The sequence below is a fragment of the Martes martes genome (genome assembly GCF_963455335.1).
Source record: "Martes martes genome assembly, chromosome: 7".
NCBI lineage: Eukaryota > Metazoa > Chordata > Mammalia > Carnivora > Mustelidae > Martes > Martes martes.
This window is the reverse complement of record NC_137894.1, coordinates 112,203,171-112,227,329: the sequence shown is the minus strand read 5'-3', so window position 1 is coordinate 112,227,329 and position 24,159 is coordinate 112,203,171. Positions and strand designations below refer to the sequence as shown.

The 24,159-nt window shown below is 37.1% G+C and overlaps 1 protein-coding gene across 7 annotated transcripts in view; it reads right to left on the bottom strand.

Annotated features, from left to right (window-relative positions):
- RAD51B (RAD51 paralog B) overlaps positions 1-24,159 on the bottom strand; it is a 679,511-nt gene that overhangs the window by 622,482 nt on the left and 32,870 nt on the right. For 6 of the 7 annotated variants that reach the window (XM_080809116.1, XM_080809114.1, XM_080809115.1 and 3 more), the window contains exons 6-7: positions 13,911-14,030; positions 12,454-12,637 (exon numbers count right to left, since the gene is read on the bottom strand). In XM_080809116.1, coding sequence (XP_080665242.1) covers positions 12,454-12,637; positions 13,911-14,030 — 304 coding nt within the window. Of the gene's footprint in view, positions 1-12,106; positions 12,256-12,453; positions 12,638-13,910; positions 14,031-24,159 lie in introns of those variants that run through there. The other variant, XM_080809118.1, reaches the window with a different exon arrangement.

The window sequence follows — 24,159 nt, the reverse complement described above, 5'->3', positions numbered from 1 at the left end:
TTTTAACTTTTCAGGTCCCTTCATGAGACTTTTAAAATTAGGTCCCTTTTACTTAGGCAACAGGTACATGTTCTAGTAACCCATACCACTACTTATCATCATTTAACCAATTTCCTTATCCAGCTCAAGAGAGAAAACTTTTATTTCAGTCCCTCTTTAAATATGTTGAAGTTAATATACAACCCTGTGTTATTATTTCAGAGTTCCGTATATGCTTTTTTTAAAACTGAGATATAACTGACATTGTATTAGTTTCAAGTGTACAAAATATGATTCAGTAATTGTAATTTTATTAGGTGTTACTTCCTAAAGATTAGTTGTCTGCAGTATGAGGCCCTGGAAATTAGAGAAATAGAAGACACATCCTGTCTTTAAGAGGTTTATAGTTCATTATCATTCTGTAGGTCTCAGGGGAAAAAAAAGACAATCCTATAATAGAAAAAAATCCCAGAACTGGCATCCAAAAAGATCTTGCATTCTATCCACTATCTGTCTTCTCCTATGCTAAGTATCCTTGAACAAGTCAGATCATTATTCAGCCTCAGTGTCATCTGTAAAATGAAAGGGCAGATCTAAGTGACCTTTTAGGTCTTTTTTGGCAAGAAATCTTATTATTTTAGTCTAATACATAATTTACAATTTGTATAATAACTATTCTGTCTATGGTAATTAGAAGTCAGTGATAAACAGGCAACATAAAGAACTATAACTGCAATTTATTTTGTATAAGCAATATTTAAATTCTTTTATGTTATTTTCCACTAGTATCTATAAACACTTTTAGAGCCTTCTGTTTTTTTCCAATACTAGCACGGACACACCTTAAAAAGACAAAGATTCTCCATCATACATCCCAATAGCAGAACGTCCCTTATACCTCCCCAATAAACTTCAGGAAATAAGACTCTCCAAGACTTATACAACTGCATCTCTCAAACTGTAGTCTATAAATATGCTCAATGGTCTGTAAATTCTGAGAATTTTTAACTTTTATGTTTTCATTTTAGTGATGACCTGAAAACATTAGTATAGACGCTTTATAATTGAAAACTGCCACATGACGTCAGTGTCTGTCTTCAATCAAGTGATGCCAAGTAATATCACTTTAATTGTCAGGGACTAATGAGAAAAGAGCAATGGCAGAGTTTAAATGTATATGCGTTCCACACCCTGGTGAGGGCCAAATGATGTCACCCTTTCCAAACAGAAAAACATTCTGTGGTAGCTCAAATAGAGAAGTGGGAAAGTTGAGTCATCACATGAACTACACTAGAATATATACATATATATTCTAAAAGAACCTGTCCCATAAGTTAACTCAGTTTTATTGCAAGCAATAATTTGAGTTAGCAAATTATCATCTATAAGAGTAATTAATTTGAATAGTACTGTGTTGTTTGTAAATGCAACCCACTTTTATAGTTTCCTAGTGTGATCTGATATGAAAAGTTATTAACTAGTTTTATAATTCTATTTTTGTGATATTAAAATAAAACTGAAATCAATAATGGGGGTCATGAGACTATTACTTGCATTTAAAATTGGGTCAATGCCTTAAACTAGTTTGAGGAAACACTGCTTTTATGAACAGACTGCTCTATTTCCTTCTTCCTAATTCCACAAACTTCTGGACTTGTGGTAGCACCAGCCCTGGGTGCTTACCCTAGGGAGGAGGGTCCGGATCAGGGGTTGACAAACTATGACCCATGGATCAAATACAGCCCTCCATCTGTTTTTGTAATCAAAGTTTTATTGAACCACAACCATCCCATTTGTTTGCAGATGGTTTATGGCTATTTTCAAGCTATAATGGGAGAGTTGAGGAGTTGCCACAGAGACAGCACAGCCCACAAACGCCTAAAATATTACTATCTGGCCATTTACAGAAAAAATATGCTGACCAGTGCCCCACATGAGCTAAGAGGGCAAAATGAGAATGGACCCACTGGTGTTTGAAAGTCCTGGAGCAAGCAAGTGGGAAACAAAGTATTACTGTCCCTGGAAGAGAGACAGTAAGATTCTCTCAGCTGTAAAACGAAGGTGTTAAATATTAAGTTATAAGCTTACAGCATTTTTCAACTGATCATTTGTTAAGCTATATGTGAGGCTCTGTGCTAAGTATTTAATTTCATTCAAAAGAGCAACAAGTTTCTACCATCAGAGGAAAAAAAAATTTTAAGTATCATCCTCCAAGTTTTGGGTTTTTTTTTAAGCTTGTTTATTTAAGTGATCTCTATCCCTCTATCCTCAACATGAGGCTCGCACTCATAACCCTGAGTCTCATGCTCCTCTGACTGAGCCGGCCAAGTGCCCCATACTCTAACTTTTCTAAGAATCTATCGAAGACTATCACTATACCACTGTTTTAAAGTTGGGCAAGTCCCACTTTATACAGATGTATATACAAAGATGTAAAAGTTAACTTACAGTTATACAGGTAGTAAATGGAGGAGTCTAAACTCTAATCTGGTCCATTTAACTCCAAACACTATGCTAAAAACTATTGTAAACTACAATTCTTTGAATATTGTAAAAGTTTGTGAGAAGAAAAATTCTCACCCGAAACCCTCTAGCAAGTAATAACTATCTTTGAGGTAAGTTTTGGCATAATTTGATTTTTCAGAGACAGCCTCCACAGACATTAAATTTTTAAAAAGGCATTAAAAACTGTGTGTGTGTGTGTGTGTGTGTGTGTCCTCTCTACTTGCTTACCTGAAATTCTGTGAACCAGAGCAGTGGCTGCCACTACTGACCATGCATCAAAACAAAATTTACCCCTCATATGTCTTTATTAAGGCACATAGAACTCTACTGTCCTAATGCTTTATATACACTTAAAAACATACATAAAATAAAAGTTTTAGAGATAAAAAGTAAATATGGATGTTTCCAGTGTTTTATTCCAATACCCCAATGTATCATCTTAAGTCCACCATATGAAAACACCGCTTTGGGTATTGGTGAGGAAGATAGTGCTTTCCCTTCAGCAAGTAGAGATAAGACTTGAAATGTAAATGAACCGGAGACCTAAGATGAAATAAATGAATATAAATTTGCTGAAATGGTGTTAATGACCTGCTTCTTGTTAGAGGAAAAGGGCTAGAATATAGGACTGCACCACAGTGTGGTGGTTGTTGGAATTTGCAGCAGTGTAATTGGCAGCAAAAATCCAACTTGGTGTTTCCATCAGACTTGTCTCTACTGCATATTCTCTGAGCAATTGTTTATGTCTCTTATAACAGTATCAATAAATTAGATACACCAGGCTTATGGACACTACGTGTTTTTTTAAAACTGGGTTTCCTAGGTTAGCCATATTATGAAATAAATGCTTCCTAATTTGACTACACTTAGCATAGTACAAGTTTACCCCTTTTCAAGGCTCCAAGACCACCCACATTGAAGCAAATAGTCTTCTTATGTAGACAATGAAATAAATGGATCTAGTCAAATACATCTAACATGTGCACAGGATTAAGGCATCCCACCAATAGCAAGGGGATGAATGTGAGTGTTATTCTCTATTACCTAAACTTTTAGAGGAATCATGAAGTCTATGAAGTGCCAAGAAATTAAATAATTATGGAAACATTTCAATTAAGTAGTAAAAATAGACCATGTGTCTATTGAAAACTTATATCTGCTACTATTTTGTTTTAAGACACGAACCTGAGGGACACCTGGGTGGCTCAGCCAGTTAAGCATCAGACTCTTGATTTTGGCTCCCGTCATTATCTCAGGGTTGTGAGATCCAGCCCCCATCAGGCTCCCTGCTGGGTATGGAGCCTGGTTTTAGGACTGTCTCTCTCCCTCTTCTTCTGCCCCTTCCACCCTCTCCCTCTCTTAAAAAACAAATAAACAAACAAAAAATAAGACAAGAACATGAACTGCAGCTTAAAATATAATGATACACTTTATTAGTGTCCCATATATGTGAAATCAATCAAATACTTCACAAATATCATAAAAGAGAAAGCTAAGTCCTTAGTGTGATCAGTCATACGAAGCTTTAAAAAGACTTAATATAACAAAATGTCAGAGGGGGAAATGGCCCTGCCTTGGTCTTCTGCAGCCCACACACACTCTGGATATTCTCCTAAGTTACCACCTGAACATCTCAAAACTCTGAAAGAGGACCAAGTCACCAATGCCACCAAATGTCAGAGCTTCAACATCCTTGGGGGCCTTAAAGTCCCTAAAATTTAGAATTTTACAGCTATATATAGTATCTTCTTCATCCCATTAAAAAAAAAAAAGGTTAGGGGCGCCTGGGTGGCTCAGTGGGTTAAAGCCTCTGCCTTCGGCTCAGGTCATGATCCCAGGGTTCTGGGTTCGAGCCCCGCATCGGGCTCTCTGCTCTGCAGGGAGCCTGCTTCCTCCTCTCTCTCTGCCTGCCTCTCTGCCTACTTGTGCTCTCTGTCTGTCAAATAATTAAATAAAATCTTTAAAAAAAAAAAAAAAAAAAGGTTAGTGAAGAGTATATCCTATATAAACTACTTCAGAGAGCTTCTTTTTGTGACTTTCCACAAAACTAATGAAGTATCTAGATCTAACTCTCAATTGGGATCAAAATACCTTGTTATACCACACGAATGAAGAAAGAAGAAGCCCTTGAGAGATCAGTTTTTCTTCAACCCTGAGGGAGGATGTTTCTCAAAAGAAGCCCTTGAGAGATCAGTTTTTCTTCAACCCTGAGGGAGGATGTTTCTCCTTAACATGCTTATAAGTAAATAAATAGTCTCCAGAAAGAAGTCATGAATTTAAATTACAAGTTAATGATTTAATTTTTGAGGTTAAAACTATCTGAACTCAAACTGAGACATTTCAGCTTTTTAGAAATTTGCCTCTGCATTTCCATTAAGGATTACTATATTTCCAGCAGTCGTTTAATGTGCTGGCAGTATTCACAAACTGCCCAAATATGATTAACTTTATAGACAAAGATAATAGTTTAAAAAAAAAAAAAGGAGACAAGTTTCAGAAAGAAGAATTAGCAGAGGCTAAGGATCGGTTGGATTATGTTTCTTACCTATAAGTCTTTAGCAACTTGCTCCTATAACTCAACTGGAAAAAAACCTATGAAACTGATTTTGAAGCTAGAATAATAAAACATGAAATAAAACTTAAACAACTTGATATTGTCCCTTAAATTCTGAAGACAACAGCAATTTTTTAAAAAAGAAGGCTGTTAGGCCAAAGCTTGAACTGCTGAAATAAACTTAAAGTAAATAAATAAATGAAATAAACTTTTTTTAAAAAAAGTGATTAAACACACTTAGTAATTAATTCTCTTTTCCTTGAGGTAACAGAAACTTAATATCAGAGAAGAAAGTTCTGAATCATAAGAGATCCTCTAGCATAAGTGCTTCATTTGCTTTTTGTTTTTGTTCCTTGAGGAAAAATTAACATGTAATTTTAAAAACACGCCCTGTTTGGGTGCACAGTTCTGAGTTTCAACGAACTTACACTCATATAGCCACACCACAATCAAGATATTGACCATTCCCATCATGCCAAAAAGTTTCCTCATACCCACTTATAATCAATCTCACCTTCCCATCCTGAGCCCCTGAAACCACAAATCTGATTCTCACTTTCACAGCTTTGCCCTTTGCAGAATGTCATAAAACAAATCATATAAAATGTACCCATTTGAGTCTGGCTTCTTTCGTTTAAGACAGTACTTTTGAGACTCATCCCTTTTGTTTATATTAGCAGTCTATTTGTTTTTATTGCTGAGTGGTATTCTGCTATATGAATATTCCATTACTTGAATATGAATTTATCCATTCGCCAGCTGGTAAATATTGTTTGTGGTCTTTGACTATAGTGAATAAAAGTACTAAAAACGTTTCCGTGAAGATTTTTGCAGGAATATAATTTCTTTGCATTAAAAAAAAAGGGGGGGGGCGCCTGGGTGGCTCAGTGGGTTAAGCCTCTGCCTTCGGCTCAGGTCATGATCCCAGCGTCCAGGGATCGAGCCCCGCATTGGGCTCTCTGCTCAGCAGGGAGCCTGCTTCCTCCCTTCTCTCTCTGCTTGCCTCTCTGCCTACTTGTGATCTGTCTGTCAAATAAATAAATAAAATCTTTTAAAAAAATTAAAATAAAAATAAAATAAAATTTAAAAAATTTTAAAAAAAAGAATGCCTAGGACAAAGACTGCTGGGTCCCATAATTAAAATGTTTAACTTTAAAAAAACTGCCAAGTGTCTTCCAGACTGGCTACACCATTTAGCGTTTCCATCAGCATGGATGAGAGTCAGAGATGCTCCCCACCCTCGTCAGCATCTGGCAAAGTCAGGGTTTTGGATTTGGTTTTTGAACCACTCTAACAGGTGTGTAGCAGTATTTCATTATGACTTTAATTTGCATTTCCCTAAGAACTAATGATTAAGCATCTTTTCATGTGCTTATTTGCCATTTGTATATCTTCTTTGAAGTGTTTATTCACATCTTTTGCCCAGGGGGTATAGCTCAGTGGTTGAGTATTTGACTGCTCATCTTTTGCCCATTTAAAAAATTAGACTATTACTGAGTTTTTATAGTTCTTTATATTTCTAGTTACCAGTCCTTTAACATATAAGCTATAGAAATATTCACTGCCAGTCTGTGGCTTGTCTCTTCATTTTCTTAAGAATATCTGCAGAGGGGGCGCCTGGGTGGCTCAGTGGGTTAAGCCTCTGCCTTTGGCTCAGGTCATGATCCCAGGGTCCTGGGATCAAGCCCCGCATCCGGCTCTCTGCTTGGCGGGGAGCATGCTTCCCCCTCTCTCTCTGCCTACTTGTGTTCTCTGTCAAATAAGTAAATAAAACCTTAAAAAAAAAAAAAAAGAATATCTGCAGAGGGTAGAAGTGTTCATATACTTTACAGTTCATGCTTTTTTATCACTAAGAAATCTTTGCCTTGCTCAAAGTGACAAAGATTTTTCTCCTGTGTTTTCTTCTAGAAGTTTCATAGTTTTAGGTTTTATGTTACAATGGATGATCCATTTGGAATTAGGTTTATGTAATGGTGTGAAGAATTGGTCAACTTTTGTTTCTTTACAAACAGATATCCAATTGTTCTAGCACCGTTTGTTGAAAAACTATCCCTTTTCCACTAAATTACCTTACCTTCTTTGTTCAAAATTAACAGACCATAATCTATTTATTTTCTGGACTCTCTATTCTTTTCCACTGATCTAGGAATCTACCCTATCACCAATATAACACTGTCTTATTTACTGTGGCTTTATAATAAGTCTTGAATTCAGAGAGTGGAAGTCCTCTATATTCCTCTTTTTATAAATTGTTTTGACTATTCTCAATCTTCTGCTCTTCCACATAAATTTCACAGTCACCTTGTTGATTTCTACCAAAAGCCTACTGGGATTTTGATTGGGATGTGTGTTAAATACATACAGTCATTTGGAAAGAAATGACATCTTGACAGTATTGAATCTTCAATCCATAAGCATGATATGTTTTCATTTATCTAGGTCTTCTTTGATTTCTTTCATGAATGTTCTATACTTTTCAGCATTAAAATATCACATATATTTTGTCATATTTATCACTAAGTATTTCATGTTCTTGGTGCTCTTATAAAAAAGGTACAGGTTTTCAATTTCCATTTCCAATTGTTCATCACTAGCATATAGAAAAACAAGTGACTTCTGTATAATCCATGTCCCACAAAATCACTTGTTAGATCCAGTAGCTTTCTTTTTTTTGTGTAGAATCTTTGGGTTTTCTACTAAAATTATATGATCTATGAATAAGACAGTCTTATTTCTTCTTTCCTGATTTGAATATACTTCAATTATTTTTCTTGTCATATTATGCTGGCTAGGATCTATAGTACACTGCTGATTAGAAATGTAAGACTGGGCTATCTTATCCTTGCTCCCAATCTCGGGAAGAAGTATAGTATTTTACCACTAAGTATAAGTTAAGTATAATGTTAGCTGAAGGTTTTTGTAAATGCCCTTTATCAAGTGGAGAAAGTTCCCTTCTACTCCTGCTTTGTTGAGAGTTTTCATCATGAACAGCTGATGAATATTGTTGACTGGTTTTCTTTCCTGCATCTACTGAGATGATTTTTTATTAATATGTTGATGTGATGGATTTTATATTTTAATGTTGCATTCAAAATCTACCTTGCATTCCTGAAATAAGCTCCTCTCAGTCCCTTCTTATTTATTGTTGGATTTAATTTGTTAATATTTGTTAAGGATGTCTGTGTTCATGTTTATAATGGACATTGGTCTGTAGTTTTCTTGTAAATTTTATGAAAGGCTTGTATGGAATTGATATTTCTCCTTTAAATGTTTGGTGGATATTACCAGTAAAACCATTTGGACTTAGAGTTTTCTTTGTGAGATTTTTAACTACAAATTCAATTTTTTAACAGATATAGGATGATTTAAGTTATCTATTTCTTTCTCAGTAAGTATTCTGTGTCTTTCAAAGCATTTGTTCATTTCATCTCAGCTATCAAACTTAATGGAATAAAGCTATTTATAACATTCTCTTAATATCATTTAATGTCTATAGGATCTATAAGGATATCCCCCTCTTTCATTCCTGATATTACTAATTTGTTTTTTCTTTTTCTCCTGGTCAGTTTGGATAAGGTTTTATTAATTTTATTGGTCTTCTCAAAGAACTAGCATTTTAATTTCACTGATTTTTTTTCTCCATGGTTTTTGTTTTCAATTACATTGATTTCTGCTCTTTACAATTTCCTTCCTTCTGTTTATGTTGGGTTTAATTTGTTCTTTTTCTAGTTCTTACAAGCTTACAAGATCATTGATTTGTAATCTTTCTTTCTCACATAAGCATTTAACTGTATAAATTTCCCTGTAAGCACTGACTTAGCCGCATTTCACAAATTCTGATATGTTGTATTTCCATTTTGATTTACTTGAAAATATTTTCTAAGTTCTCTTGTGATTTATTCTTCAACACATAGGTTATTTAGAAGTGTTCTGCTTAATTACCAAATATTTGGGGATTTTTCCAGACATGTATTAGTGATTTCTAATTTAATTCTTTTTGTGGGTCAAAAAACATACACTGTATCATTTCAATCTTTTAAATCTATTGAGTTTTATTTTATGGACCAGAATACTGTCTATCTTGGTGAATATCTCATGTGTACTTGAAAGAAATGCATTTTCTGCAAAAAGTGAGTGGAACATTTTGTAAATGTCAATTAGATCAAGCTGGCTACGTTTTTCAGGTCTTCTGACTTTCTGGATTTAATTTGCTAACATTTTGTCTATTTTATCAATCACAAAGAGAGAATATTGAAATCTTCATGCATGCAGGCATCCTTGCATAAAAACATATATAAGCATATGTAATGTGACAATCAAAATTAAGTATAGATTACACTTTTAAGCTTTTCCCCATTACTAAAAGTATTGCATGTTCACTGAAAAGAAATTTTAAAATTCAATTAAGTACTCATCCCATCACCTAAGGTGATTTTACTCTTTAGTCTTATTTGAATGAAATGATATCCAGAGTATCAAAGTCCCAGGCATGGTCCTGACCCAGTCCACCATCTCAGATTCACAGCAGAGGGCAGAACTGGAATGCTTGGCTTCCTGCCCACTCCTCAGAGGCCATCAGACATTCATCTGCCATAGTTCTACTAAACTGAAGTAAAGGGACACCTTGGTGGCTCAGTTGGTTAAGCCGCTGCCTTCGGCTCAGGTCGTGATCCCAGGGTCCTGGGATCGAGTCCCACATCGGGCTCCTTGCTCAGCAGGGAGCCTGCTTCTCTCGCTGCCTCTGCCTGCCTCTCTGCCTGCTTGTGTGTACTCTCTCTCTCTCTGACAAATAAATAAATAAAATCTTAATAAATAAATAAATAAACTGAAGTAGAATCTTGTCTACTTCCTGGCTTTCTGACGCTATATAGATCTCTAAAGACGTTCCCAAGCTTAAGGATCTTAAGAATTCTTTTTCTCCCTATAAGATACCAGTGTAATCTGAGTACAGCTCCTATATGATAAGACATTCTGCTATCTAATATTGTATTTTATTACTATTAGAAATAATAAACAATATTAAAGATAGGATCAAAATAAAGCTAAGAGCAAGTATTAAAAACTTAAGTACAGTGCCAAAATATAGAAGATTAACTCAAGTCCAAAGAGAAAAGCAGTATCTGCAATTCATACATTTGAAAATATTTACTGAGTACCTACTCTGTGTCAAGCACTGTTTCTGCTGCTGAGAATAAAGTAGTGAAGAAAGTAGACAGTCCTTGTGACCACTCTGTGGGGTGGAGGAGACACATACACAATCAACATAAATATATAACATGCTAGAGGGTGAAAGTGTAATGAAGAAACAAAGCATACAGGGAGATAGGGAGGCAGGGAATGCGGTTAATACTTACATGGTCAGGAAAGTCCTCATTAATAAGATGACAGGAAAGAAGAAATCATATGGGTATTTAGAGGGGAAATATTTCAGACTGAGGAATAACACTTTTTGAAGCAGGAATGTTTGTTGGAATGTTTGAGGAACTATAAAGAGGCACATGGTCGGGGCGCCTGGGTGGCTCAGTGGGTTAAGCCGCTGCCTTCGGCTCGGGTCATGATCCCGGGGTCCTGGGATCGAGCCCCACATTGGGCTCTCTGCTCAGCAGGGAGCCTGCTTCCTCCTCTCTCTCTGCCTGCCTGCCTCTCCACCTACTTGTGATCTCTATCTGTCAAATAAATAAATAAAATCTTTAAAAAAAAAAAAAAAAAAAAAAAAAAAAAGAGGCACATGGTCTGCGATTTTGAAAGGGATAATAAATTACATAGCGATATATTGTTTTCAGCTAGTTAGTCCACGTCTAGTCACCTATTCAAAGCACAGCTTAAAAACTTGAAAGTTCATGATTTTTCATTTAAATGTGGTAATTAGGCTACAAAAATTCCACACTTCCCAAAGGAATTATTTTTCAAAATCCTTTTAAAACTAACTTTTCACAAAAACCACTACCATCTTGTGTTACAGAAGGGCATATTACATCTGCACTTTTATCTCTAAAGAGAAAAACAAAGGCAAAGACAGAGAGATATGGAAATAAGTATCTATTCTTTCAGAGGGCACAAATAAAAACGAAGAAAAGCAGAGCCCTTTTCTCACTTAGGAAAATAAATTACCTCAGGAAAAAACTGAAAAATATTAGCCTACAACTACTATTTAAAAGCAAACAAATACAACTTTTAAAAAGTGAATTTTTATATTTTACATAGGATTAAGTCAACAACCAGCATGAATTAATAAAATAAGTATACATACTTAACTTTTCCATTCAATCAAGTAACCCTACAAAATATTTTTCAAATTCCCTTGGCCAGGGAAAACATGGATTTGGATTTATCATTTTAACCAACTACAATAAAATTTAAAAGATGAGCGTCATCCGGGATAAACTTTACAGCCCTTGACTTCACCAGGAATTACATCATATAATCCAAAATATGAATTAAAGAGCCATCAAGGAATGTAGAACTTTTTATATGCCACATTTTCTTCCTTGACTTCTTGCTTGGGCTTATAAATCACAAAGGCTGTGTGGTAGTTTACCATCTTGGTACACATTACAAAGATCCAAGCTTTTAATTTTCCAAAACACGAATCTAAAAATTATAAAATCATAACTAAACCTTATCTCAGTTTAAGGAATTTTCTTATCTTCTGTTGAGATGATGTCTGGCTGAAATTGAAAAGCCTGACAATACAAAATGCTGTTGAGGCCGCAGGATAAGCAGAACTCTCCTACGCACTGCTACTGGGAAAGTCATCAGTCTGCACTTAAACCTTGTAGCTTACCCACCGCAAACATTTGCAAGATACCTGCATCTTCAAATTTACTCATCACAGTCCCCACTATGGAAAGCGGGGTCAACAGTCATCGTCCAAGATCTCCTTACTGACACTTTCATTACTATCATTCCCAATATAACATGTGATAGTCAACATCTGGCCATTTGGAGCAAACCAAATCCTACAGCGTACAAGACAGCACCGATCATAATAGCATTAATACCTAAATCTAAAATATTTATAAAACTGACAAATACTGCCATAAAAGAAAGTACAGAAATAGACCTAGGCAATTTCATGTAGTTTTAATATTTAATATTTACCTTGATGTGACAAAAGTAATTCAAAACGTACACAGAGAATCAACAATGAGATGGAGAAAAGGACTGATTATACAGGAACTTTTACAAACAACATTTAATTCTGCTTCGGACTCCAACTGTGAAAAAGATAATCAACAGATGAACGAATTTAAGAAGATGGTGATGTTTACTATAGCAATTAGACCATGCTACCTTTAACACATCATTTGTTTTACATTTTCTTCTATTTATATTAGCTGATATTATAAGTCAGTGAACTTAACATAACAGAAAACAAAGAACATGGGGAAAAGAGAGAAAAAGAAAAAACTTACCGGGATTGAAAATTCCTCAGCCAAATACTTCAAGGAGGATGCTTCTCTTGCCAAGAACTTGTTTCTTTCTCTCATGTTGCCTTGAAGTTGTGTATCAAACTCCTTTCTTACCACAGAAGCAACAGAGTCAATAATTACAAGTTTAACTCCCTTTGAAATAATTTCTTCTTCCAAAGATTCAATCCTATAAAAGCAGAATTTGCAAAACAGTAGATAAATTTAAGATATAATATAAAACAGAGTATTGCAAAGATCAACCAACTTAAAAATAATGACAACAAATTGTTCTTCCCTAAGTTACAGTAATGATTGCTAGTATTCAATAATCATAACTTATGTCCTGCCCTTCTATACATACAGCACTCTTTTTGAAAATGCACCAAAATGTTTTCATTTAATTTCATTCTCTGGTTCTCCTATGATATTGCTAATTTTAGGATAAAACTGCTTTTCCTAGCCCAACTCCAAAATGGTCCCCATTTACTCCCACCTTGTACTGACAGCCTTGTGCAGTCCCCTCCCACATTTACAAGGGTTGGTCTATATGACCAACAGTATATGACAAAATGATGGTATTTCACTTCTAAGAGTAAGTTATAAAAGACTACACCTGCCATCTTGGGCTCTCTCTCACTTGCCCCCTCTCTCAGGTCACTCTGTCTCAGGGAGACAAGTTGCCATGCTATTAACAGCCTTATGCAGAGGCCCACATGGTGAAGAACAGAGGACTCTGGCCAACAGCCAGCAAGGAAGGGAGGCCTTCCAGCCAACTACACAAGTGACCCTGGAATTCTCCAAGATTCTCCAGCCCCATTTGAGCCTTGAGATGACCACAGCCCTGGCCAACAGCTTGACTGCAAATTCTTCTGCAACCCTGAGCCAGAAACACTCAACTAAACCACTCCCAGACACCTAAGCCTCTGCTACTACGTAAGATAATACATGTTTGCTGTTTTAAGCTGCTGAATTTTGGGGGTAACCTGTTAATGGAAAATAGATAACAGTACACCCCTTAAATAATTCAATCTAGGGGTGCCTGGGTGGCTCAGTTGGTTAAGCAACTGCCTTCAGCTCAGGTCATGACCCTGGAGTCCCAGGATCAAGTCCTGCATTGGGCTCCCTGCTTGGCGGGGAGTCTGCTTCTCCCTCTGACCCTCCCCCTTCTCATGCTCTCTCTCTCTCTCTCTCTCTCTCTCATTCTCTCTCTCTCAAATAAATAAATAAAATCTTTCAAAAAAAATAATTAAATCTAAAATATTTCACTCATTACTGAATGAGTTTTCATTTTTACAGAAACATTTCATCCAATAGGCTGTAGCAAATAAAGAACTCTGAAATAATTATTTCCCATAACCCTAATACATATGTAGAAACTTTTTTCACTCAGCTGAAAACATAAAAAACAAAAAATAAATCTTCAAAGTATTACTAAAATACCAAAATCTAAAGCAGCATACCTTTGTAGAACTTCATCACAGCTGAGTTCCCGATAAAGATGAACCTTACTGCTTGTCAAAAGCAATTTTTCTTCAGTGTCAAAATATCTGGGAAAACGAGATTCTGCTATCTCAACCAGTCTATATGGAAGAAAAATAACACAAGTGAAAATAACTAATGATATTTAAGGCCATAATGCTGAACTTCTAATGAATTTTACTTAGGAAACTCATAAGCTACAAGTAACACTGGAACAAAAATAGAGCAGGTATAAGCAAAATAAACCTTCCTTTATAAGCACTAAAAGAGGTCAGCAGCCAGAGCATGAGACCAGCAAGAGCTTTCAGATCTCATTTAAGGTTAAGTAAGCAAAAATGTATCTGAGGGTTATCTTTCTAGGAATAGATATGTATTTTAATAAATGATCATTTGACTAGCAGCTGTAAGATATGTTTAGTAAATAAGAAAGTTTATTTCATCATGAATGAAAGAAATATATTTGAACAAATATATAATATTATCATTCTAACGATCAAAGATCAGTTAAGTCTCCACGTCTCAGAACAGAAAAACATGCTTTCTAAATTAAAATGTAATATATACAAATTAGGGGCGCCTGGGTGGCTCAGTGGGTTAAAGCCTCTGCCTTCGGCTCGGGTCATGATCCCGGGGTCCTGGGATCGAGCCCCGCGTTGGGCTCTCTGCTCCGTGGAGAGCCTGCTTTCTCCTCTCTCTCTGCCTGCCTTTCTGCCTACTTGTGATCTCTGCCTGTCGAATAAATAAATAAAAATCTTTAAAAAAAAAATTTTTAAAAATAAAATGTAATATATACAAAATAAATGCTATCTAATAACTTCTTTGTAAACAGGACATTGTTTTCTATTCATAGAATTGCTGCTATTCTTTTCCTCAATCTCCTGTTGAGTTTGTAGGTGCTCAGAATGGTTTGGTAACTCCGTAGCTGAATTCCTGGGACTAGGTGATCTTTAGGTCCCTACTCCTCCACCATCTGTTACCTCCCCCTCCCCAGGGAACAGTCTTCTAAACAAATAAATGTTGTCTAATATTTCTTTAGTGGAGAAAAAAGGATTTTCTACATTCTGAACTCAAAGCCAGCTCTAATGCATGGGGTAGGCCAAGTGTAGGAGAGTGACAAGGCCAAACAGATGCAAGTATCATCATTAATAGCTTAAGACATGGAGCTCAGTACTAGAAACTTCTAATGTTTCTGGTTAAAAATATAAAAAAGTGTAAATCTTTGAGTATAACTGCCTCCTATTTAAAGCGATACTTTATCAGCCTGATACTTAACCATCCAAGGATGACTGGGAGAAAGGACTATAAACACAAAAATTACCCTATACTTTATGTTCCATTTAAAGACGCAAAAGTACAGGGGCACCTGGGTGGCTCAGTAGGTTAAAGCCTCTGCCTTTGGGTCAGGTCATGAACCTAGGGTCCTGGGATCAAGCCCCGCATCGGGCTCTCTACTCCCCAGGGAGCGTGCTTCCTCCTCGCTCTCTGCCTGCCTCTCTGCCTACTTGTGATCTCTGTCTGTCAAATAAATAAATAAAATCTTTTAAATAAATAAATAAATAAAAATAAAGATGCAAAAGTACAAAGAACAGTGTCTTCATTTCTAGATAGTTAATGAGTCCCAAGAAGAGGCTGAGAACGCTAAAGAGATAAACAAAATAAATTCCTCACATATATTATAATCAGAAATGAAAAAGAAAAATCCAAAATAAAGAGAGAAAACTGGTCAATAATATTTTTAAAGTATATTTTGAACAATTTGGGGGGAGGGTATCAATAGGTTGAACAGGAAAAGGAAAAATTACCAAAAGATGTGTAAAGACTGAGAACAAAATTGATCAAGTGAGCATTCAGAGGAAGTGCATGACAGAGAGACAAACAAGGTGGAATAAAGGAGGAAATGAGCTAAGTGATGAAAGCAGGAAAAAATGAGATGACACTGGCACTGGCAGGACAGGCACATTTTAAGGATTGGAGGAAAATTTGTAAATTTCTTGATTAGGGCAACTATTTGCTGAGTTTGGGGCCAGTCAGGGAAGTCAGCTAAAAACTCTGATGCTTGGGACCCACTGATTTTTAATAAGATAGGTGTGGCAACATCTGCCAGAAACATGGAAGTTTTTCAAAATTGGATGCCCGGTTTATTAGGTACTGAGTACTTACCTCAATCAGTGAGTACCTAACTCACTGACAACAACAACTGAACAAATGACAGACAATAATAATTTTCTGCCTTCAACACTAGGCTGAATTTCCACTGGTGCCTTGAGTGGTAAAAAGTTCTGGAACTTATTACTGCTCTTTCATTCCATTAAATCCCCTCAGAAGGAAGGTGGTCAATGTATGAACACAAAATGACTTTATTCACAGTTGCCAGGCAAAATAACTGTATCAAATGGTTATTTATATACCAATATGCTTTCTATAATCAATTTCTCCAAGTATTTTGTATTTTAGAAAAAATATCTAAAAATATATATAAATCATAAACCAAATCACATGTAGTATCTATATGTCTCACACTAATTATAGCAATTTCTTGTGACAATCTTCATCACAAAGATCTTTCCTGGGGGCGCCTGGGTGGCTCAGTGGGTTAAAGTCTCTGCCTTTGGCTCGGGTCATGATCTCAGGGTCCTGGGATCGAGCCCCGCATCGGGCTCTCTGCTCAGTGGGGGGCCGGCTTCCTCCTCTCTCTCTCTCTCTCTGCCTGCCTCTCTGCCTACTTGTGATCTCTCTCTGCCAAATAAATAAATAAAATCTTTAAAAAAAGAAAAAAAAATCTTTCCTGGCTAGAGTTAACAATAGAAGAGATCCTTACTTTTACATAAAGTTTGAAAGCAATGCCATCTAGTGGACATCTTTTTCATAAAAAGTATTCTTTTCAAGTATGCACTTAAGATTTATTCATTCAAAACATATTTATTGAGGGACGCCTGGGTGGGTCAGTTGGTTAGGCATCCAACTCTTGGTTTCAGCTCAGGTTATGATCTTGTAGTTACAGGATCAAGCCCCGCATCAGGCTCTGCTCAGTGTGGAGTCTACTTCAGCTTCTCTCTCCCTCACCTTCTCACTAACTTTCTCTCTCTCAAATAAATATTTTTTCAAATACATATTTATTGAGGACCTACTATATGCCAGGCACCATTCTAGGTGCTAAGGATGTGACAATGGACAACAACGACAAAAACAAAAACAAAAACAAAAACAAAAAACTTCCCTCATGGAACTTACAGTCTACTGAGAGAGAAAAACAAATATATTTTATATATCAGGTACTAAGTGCTCTAAAGAAAAATGAACCAGAATGAGGGAACAGATTGTGAAAGATGGAAGCAAGTGCTATTTTATGTAAAGTGGTCTGGGAAAGCCTCTTCAATGAGGTGAATTTGAGCAATGGTTTAAAAGAGATAAGAAAATGAACCATTTGATATCCAGGGGAAGAGACAAGAGGAAAAGAGAATTATATATAAGAAGTGCCTGAGGTGATCAAGGAATAGCAAACAAGGAGACTAATGTAGCTGGAACACAGGAAACAAGAAGGAGAATAAAGGAAATAGGGTCAGGATGCCTGGTGGCTCAGTGGGTTAAGCCTCTGCCAGGGTCCTGGGATCGAGTCCCACACAGGGCTCCCTGCACAGCTGCGAGCCTGCTTCTCCCTCTGCATTGCCCCTCCCCACTGTTCATGCTTCCTCTAACTCTCTCTCAAATAAATTAAAAAAAAAAAATCTTTCTAAAAAATTAATTAATTAAAAAGGAAATAACGTCAGAGTGCTAGCCAGGGGCCAGGATTACGTAAGATCCTTAGGACTGTGGTATTTTGTTTAGGTATTATTTAGTAAACTAAGGAACCTGGAAGCAGAACTGACACAATCCGACTTTTTTTTTTTTTCCCCAGAATCACTCTATCAGATGGAAAAGGGGCTATACATGGGGCACGGGTGAAAACAAGACCAGCTAGTATAGTAATCCAGATAAGAGATGATAGTGACTTGACCTGGGGAAGATCTCAGCTGATTAGAAAGACCTGAACTTAATGTATAGTTCAAAAGCTGAAGGAATTTCTTGACTAATTGGATGAGCATCTGGAGGAATGGAATTACCATTCATTGAAGTGGAGAAGACTGGATTCGTTCCAGGTTTTTGTTATTAGTTCCCCCTGTTACTTCACAGCTCTTGTATAAAAGGAAATTTAAATGCTTTACATTAGTGACCACATGACAACTTGAAATAAAACACATGCTTAATGTTAAAAAAAAAAAGTTTTCCAAAATTCTAGTTGAAATATAGCATCATAAATGTGCTGAAATAGAAGTTTATGGTTTCTCAAAGCTTCTTATACATATGTAATAGTTTCCCATTCATTAATTCAGTATGTATTTGTTCAACAGTGTGATATAAATATAACAATGTGAATCTATTAGTCCTTTACAGATTCCAGATAATTTCAAAGTTTTTTTTTAAAGTACTTATGAATTCCATTTCTTAGAACCTCTTCAAGATCTTCCCACTAATTCACCTAGATTCACAAATGATAAGGCAGCTAAAATTAGACTAAGGTGAAACCTACAGACTCATGAAACCATCTTTAAAAAGTTCTCTCTCTCTCTCTCTTGTTTGCCCCCCGCCGGTCAAAGATCCTGGATTCATGCCAACAAGCAAATACATAAATGGTCCTAAGACCACAATTACCTTCCTAATGACCCAAAGTCATAGCTAGCCACTAACACTACATGCCTCCCTTCTGATACACTGATTCAGAAAGAGGACACTTTATAAACAGTTGGCTAGGAATTGGAGGGCACTGGCTGTGGGGTACCTGGCACCTTGCAAGGTGATAGGCAGCTCCTCAGATCTAAGCTTGGCCACTGCCTCCACACAGAAAAATACAACATACACCTCTCCTTCGTACACGGAGCTCTAATAGCTACAATTTTATGTTTGTGATTATTTAATGTCTTCCTCCCCTGTTGAACTACATATTTCTTCCTAGTTTTCAGAGCTTTTCTGATTTCATGACAACTCAGGACTGTCCACTTCTACCTCCTAAATTCCCAATCCTATATCCCACCTCCCCAGGCCCCCACTTTCCAGAGTCCAGGGCCCCATCTCTTGTTCCAGTCCCTCAGTTTGCCTCACACACATACCCACTTGCAGTTCTAAGACCCAGCTTTATCGTCCTTTATCCATTTTTTTCTCCCAAAATTGTATTTTGAAAACCTCTATTACTATTTACCATCCTTCTTTATTCTTAACCTCTAGTTCCATCTTTTCCTAATTATCTCCAACAGGGATAAGATAGTAGTCACTCAATTAACATATACTAGAATTCTCGTGGTCGGCAAAATTTCTGTATAGGTCATTAGATTAATCTCTTTAGCCATATTCCCAAGGTATATATAAGCAAAGAGTGTCTAAGACCATATCAGATCTTAAGCATGAGTCCAATAGGTTAAACAAATAAATATAGACTCTTCTGAATCAATCAGAAAGGCGAACTGAGAACTCTTCTTGCTTAACATTCCGCTCTCCCCAAGGCAGTCCTGAATACCTGAGGGTTAGTACCACACTCTACTATTATGTAATTATTAATTAGTTTGGAGATAAAATTTTAGTCTAAGGTGAACAAGCATACTTAACATACTATTTTAGATTATCTTCTCAAAGATATGTAAAAATGCACTAGTGTATTGCTTTAAAAAACAAAACTAATTGGGGTGCCTTGGTGGCACAGTTGGTTGAGTGACCAACTCTCAGTATCTTCTGGCTTGGGTCATGATCTCAGGGTCATGAAATCGAGCCCCACCAAGACAGGCTCTGGAGCCAAGTCTGCTTAGGACTCTTTCTCCCTCTCCCTCTGCCCTTCCCCACTGTGAATGCACATGCTCTCTCCATACCCCTCTCTCTAAAATAAATAATCTTTAAAAGCATATATATATATATACTTTTAAAGTGTATATATATATAAAATATATAAAACTAAAATATATATAAATAACTTTATATATATAAATAAATATATAACTTTATATGTATAAAGTGTATATATATATAACTAATCTTTCTAAAGTGTTTTTAAATACATCACCTGCAAGGTTCTCTTTTTCTTTTAAGGCATTTTAAACTTACACAGTTTTATTTACTCCTCCTTTGTTTTTTTCCCTCCCTCTTGATAAAAAAGGTATCTTGCAATTTATTATTAAAACTAAAAATTACAATTATTTTCCACTTTTTATCACTTACCCTAAATTCTCTATAAGCAAAATGAGTTTTTTGTTTTGTTTTCTTAAGAACGAGAGGGAGAGGGATGGGGCACAGGGAAGGTTTTAGGGAGAGAGAGATAATCTTAAGCAGGCTCCATGCCCAGCATGGAGCTTGATGTGGGTCTCAATCTCATGACCCTGAGATCATGACCTGAGCCAAAATCAAGGGCTGGATACTTAACCAACTGACTGAGCCACTCAGGTGCCCCTTTACACAAATCCTTTAACCTTCCTCAGAATAATCCTTCAACTCACGTTCTCATTTGTGCAGATAAGATAGCTTGCTTGTAAGCACAAAATGAAGACACTGCTACCTACAGAGGCATACAAAAAGCTAAAACATATTTTTCTTTGAGTCTCATTTTCCATGCTGTTACCTCTTCTCTAAGTCCAGAAACGATCCCAGTGGTGACAGACACTACTAATTATCTACCAATATCTATTCCCACTTCTTCTTTACTATGAGAACCCCAATTTCACTCAGGCAGCAATGTCAACCAGCCCCAGGAAACTGATCATGCTTATTATGACAATCTTTTCCCCCTCCTTTCCCCACCCTCCCTTGCATATAGGGTGGCTCAGTGAGAAATCTGCATGACAATTCCAGAGGATGAAAAGGAAATCAACAGAGGGAAAGAGATAGCTATTCTGAAAAACATATTTTCCTGATAAAACAGATAGCTGGCATTTTCCCTTCCCTCTGACTGGGAATGTCCCAGCCCTACTAGGTCTCCCTGTCATCACTGCTCAAGCCCAATCAGTGCCCGCAACCACCTACTCACTGCTCTGTGGGTATTGCAGCAGAAAGCTTTCCTAACTGATTAACTAACCTTCCCCCAATAAATCTAAATAGGGGTCAAGCTGTAGTAGCACAAATGAAATAGGACCAGGCAGTACAGAGCCATCTCCAGTCTCTGACCTCCCATGATGAACTCTCCAGAAGGAGAAGGAGCTCTCCAGAAGGAGGACTGGTACTTTTGATTGCACCTGACCCTATCACCACACCTCAGAATGCAATCCATGTGGCAGCCAGATGACCATACTCTTCCAGCCCGTGCAGAACAGACTAGAAAAGTAAAAACAATGTAAATTTCTCTTTTTTTTTAATTTTTTTTAAAGATTTTATTTTTATTTATTTGTCAGAGAGAGAGAGAGAGAGAGAGAGAGAGCACAGGCAGAGTGGCAGAGGGAGAAGCAGCCTCCCTGCGGAGCAAGGAGCCCGATGTGGGACTCGATCCCAGGACGCTGGGATCATGACCTGAGCCGAAGGCAGCCGCTTAACCAACTGAGCCACCCAGGTGTCCCAACAATGTAAATTTCAACCCCTATCCTCCAATGACCTTCATTAAGGTTCCCTGTGAATTATGAAACTAATTCCAGGGGCACCTGGCTGCCTCAGTCAGTAGAGCAACCAACCCTAGATCTTGGGGTTTTGAGTTTGAGCCCCACACTGGGTGTAGAGATTACTCAAAAATAAAATCTTTAAAAAAAAAAAAAAAGGAAGAAATGTAATTCCAATAAAGGGACTAAAATTTTACCTCATTTCCAACTTTTCTTTAGCTTGTTGAAGGTTAGTCACTGGCATTTTATTTTTCTTTTTTTTTTTTTAAAGTACGGATGCTGTCTTTTTTTTTTTTAAGATTTTATTTATTTATTTGACAGACAGAGATCACAAGTAGGTAGAGAGGCAGGCAGAGAGAGAGAGAGAGAGAGAGGAGGAAGCAGGTTCCCTGCGGAGCAGAGAGCCCGACGTGGGGCTCGATCCCAGGACCCTGGGATCATGACCTGAGCTGAAGGCAGAGGCTTTAACCCACTGAGCCACCCAGGTGCCCCAGTCACTGGCATTTTAAACAGTACATTTCATTTGGACAACCTGAGTGAACCAACGTCTTGATTAGCAGTGTTAGCATCAAATGTATTTCAGTGTTCAGATTTCTGTATAAGGTCTGTATTTCTGTATATGGTCTCATATACTTATGCTTCCATTCTTTTTTACCATTTATTTAAGATCCAAATAAGTTCATCACACTGGAACTGACCAATACATCTTTTTTCCCCAGCTTTATTGAGATATAACTGGCATATAACATTGTGTAGGTTTAAGGTATACAATGTGATGAAAGCAATATACCTTTCAAATCCCTTTTAATCCAAAGGTTCCTCCTCCAACTCTAACTCCAACAATCATTTGTTCTGTCATTTGCCACAGTTTGGATTTTGTTGACTGCATCTCTCTGGTATTGCTTAACATGTTCCTCTCTTCTCTGTATATGTTGTAAACTAGTAGTTGGATCTGAAAGCTTGATCACACTCAGGCTTGACTATTCTTCCATCAGGAGGTACCACAATGACTAGTTTTCTTTCTGTGATGTTAAGCCTTTATGTTTATGAGCTATTTTCACTCATGATACTTCTGACATCAAATATTTGGGTTTTCCATACCAAGCAATTTTTTAATTCCCTATAGACACCAACTGGGTATCAGACACTTAACTATCAGGAGTTAGCTCAGACTCCACAGGTTAAGGGCTCAGACCCACAAGAATACCCCCCCCTCCCCACACCTCAAGGCCTGAATCGCTAGTCCTAGACCTCTGGGACTATTAATACTACTACTACTTCTGACCCACTGAGCAACTACAAAATAGGAGTTCCCACACACCCCTCCTCAAGTTCAATAATTTAGCTAGAATGGTGCAAAGAACTCAGGAAGACATTTTACTTACTATTACCAAATTATTACAAGAATAAAAGATACAACTCAGGAAAAGATTGGGAAGGGCTCCATAGCACACCACCTTCCCAGCACCTTGTGTTCATCAACCCAGAAGCTCTCCAAACCCTATCATTTGGAGATTTTTGTAGAGATCCCATTACATAGGCATTATTGATTAAAGCACTGGTCAATGGCAATTAACCAGTTACCAGCCTCTTTCCCTTCCTCAGAGGTTGGGGAGAATGGGTGGAGCTGAAAGTTCCCACTCCATAATCACATGATTGGCCACCAGCTCCCATGTGAAGCTTTCCAGGGCCCCACCAAAAATAATCACATTAGCATAAGCTCAGGTATGTTTGAAAGAGGCTTATTATGAATAACAAATGATATACCTGCCACCTCTATTAACTCGGGAAATTCCAAAGGTTTTAGAAGCTCTTTGGCCAAGAATCAGGACAAAGACAAAATACGGATTTCTTATTATATCACAGTATTCAATGCCTAGGTCCATTAGATTGCTGGGGTTTTTAATTTGATGATATTCTGTCAGTCCTTCTTCATTTATTATTGCTGGAATACTCCTGTAAAAAGACCTATTTGTTACTCAGTAATATAGTTCATATAGAAAAAGAATAGATGTTTGATTGCCTTTTCTTTCAACTCATTTTCAAACTAATGAGTTGCTTCTCTAAATTTTCCTATACTGCCAATTAGCTGCTTTTCATTTCTTTATATTACAGACTTATGAATTTAAACATAGTTCACAGGTTTTAATCTACTGTCATTATTATCTTATTGGTGGTCAGTTTGTCTCATCTTTGGCCAGTGGGAACCTGTTCAGGTTGACTCCTGAGTCCTAAGTGGTCTTTGATAACTTCCTCGTCATCTGATACGTTTCAGACTCAACTTAAAAATTTCCTGCACCAGGAGTGCCTGGGTGGCTCAGTGGGTTAAGCCTCTGCCTTCGGCTCAGGTCATGATCCCAGGGTCCTGGGATCAAGCCCCGCATCGGGCTCTCTGCTCAGTGGGGAGCCTGCTTCCCCTCTCTCTCCGCCTGATTCTCTGCCTACTTGTGATCTCTGTCTGTCAAATAAATAAAAATTTCCTGCACCAGAGCTAGAAGCAGCCATTTCCCCAAAAACCCTCATTCCTTTTAGTAGGAAATGGTGTCTGGTTTTCACAATTTGAGAGTAATGCCTCATTAATCATTATCAAACATTTTCTGAGCACTTAATATGTGTCAGTCACTAGATT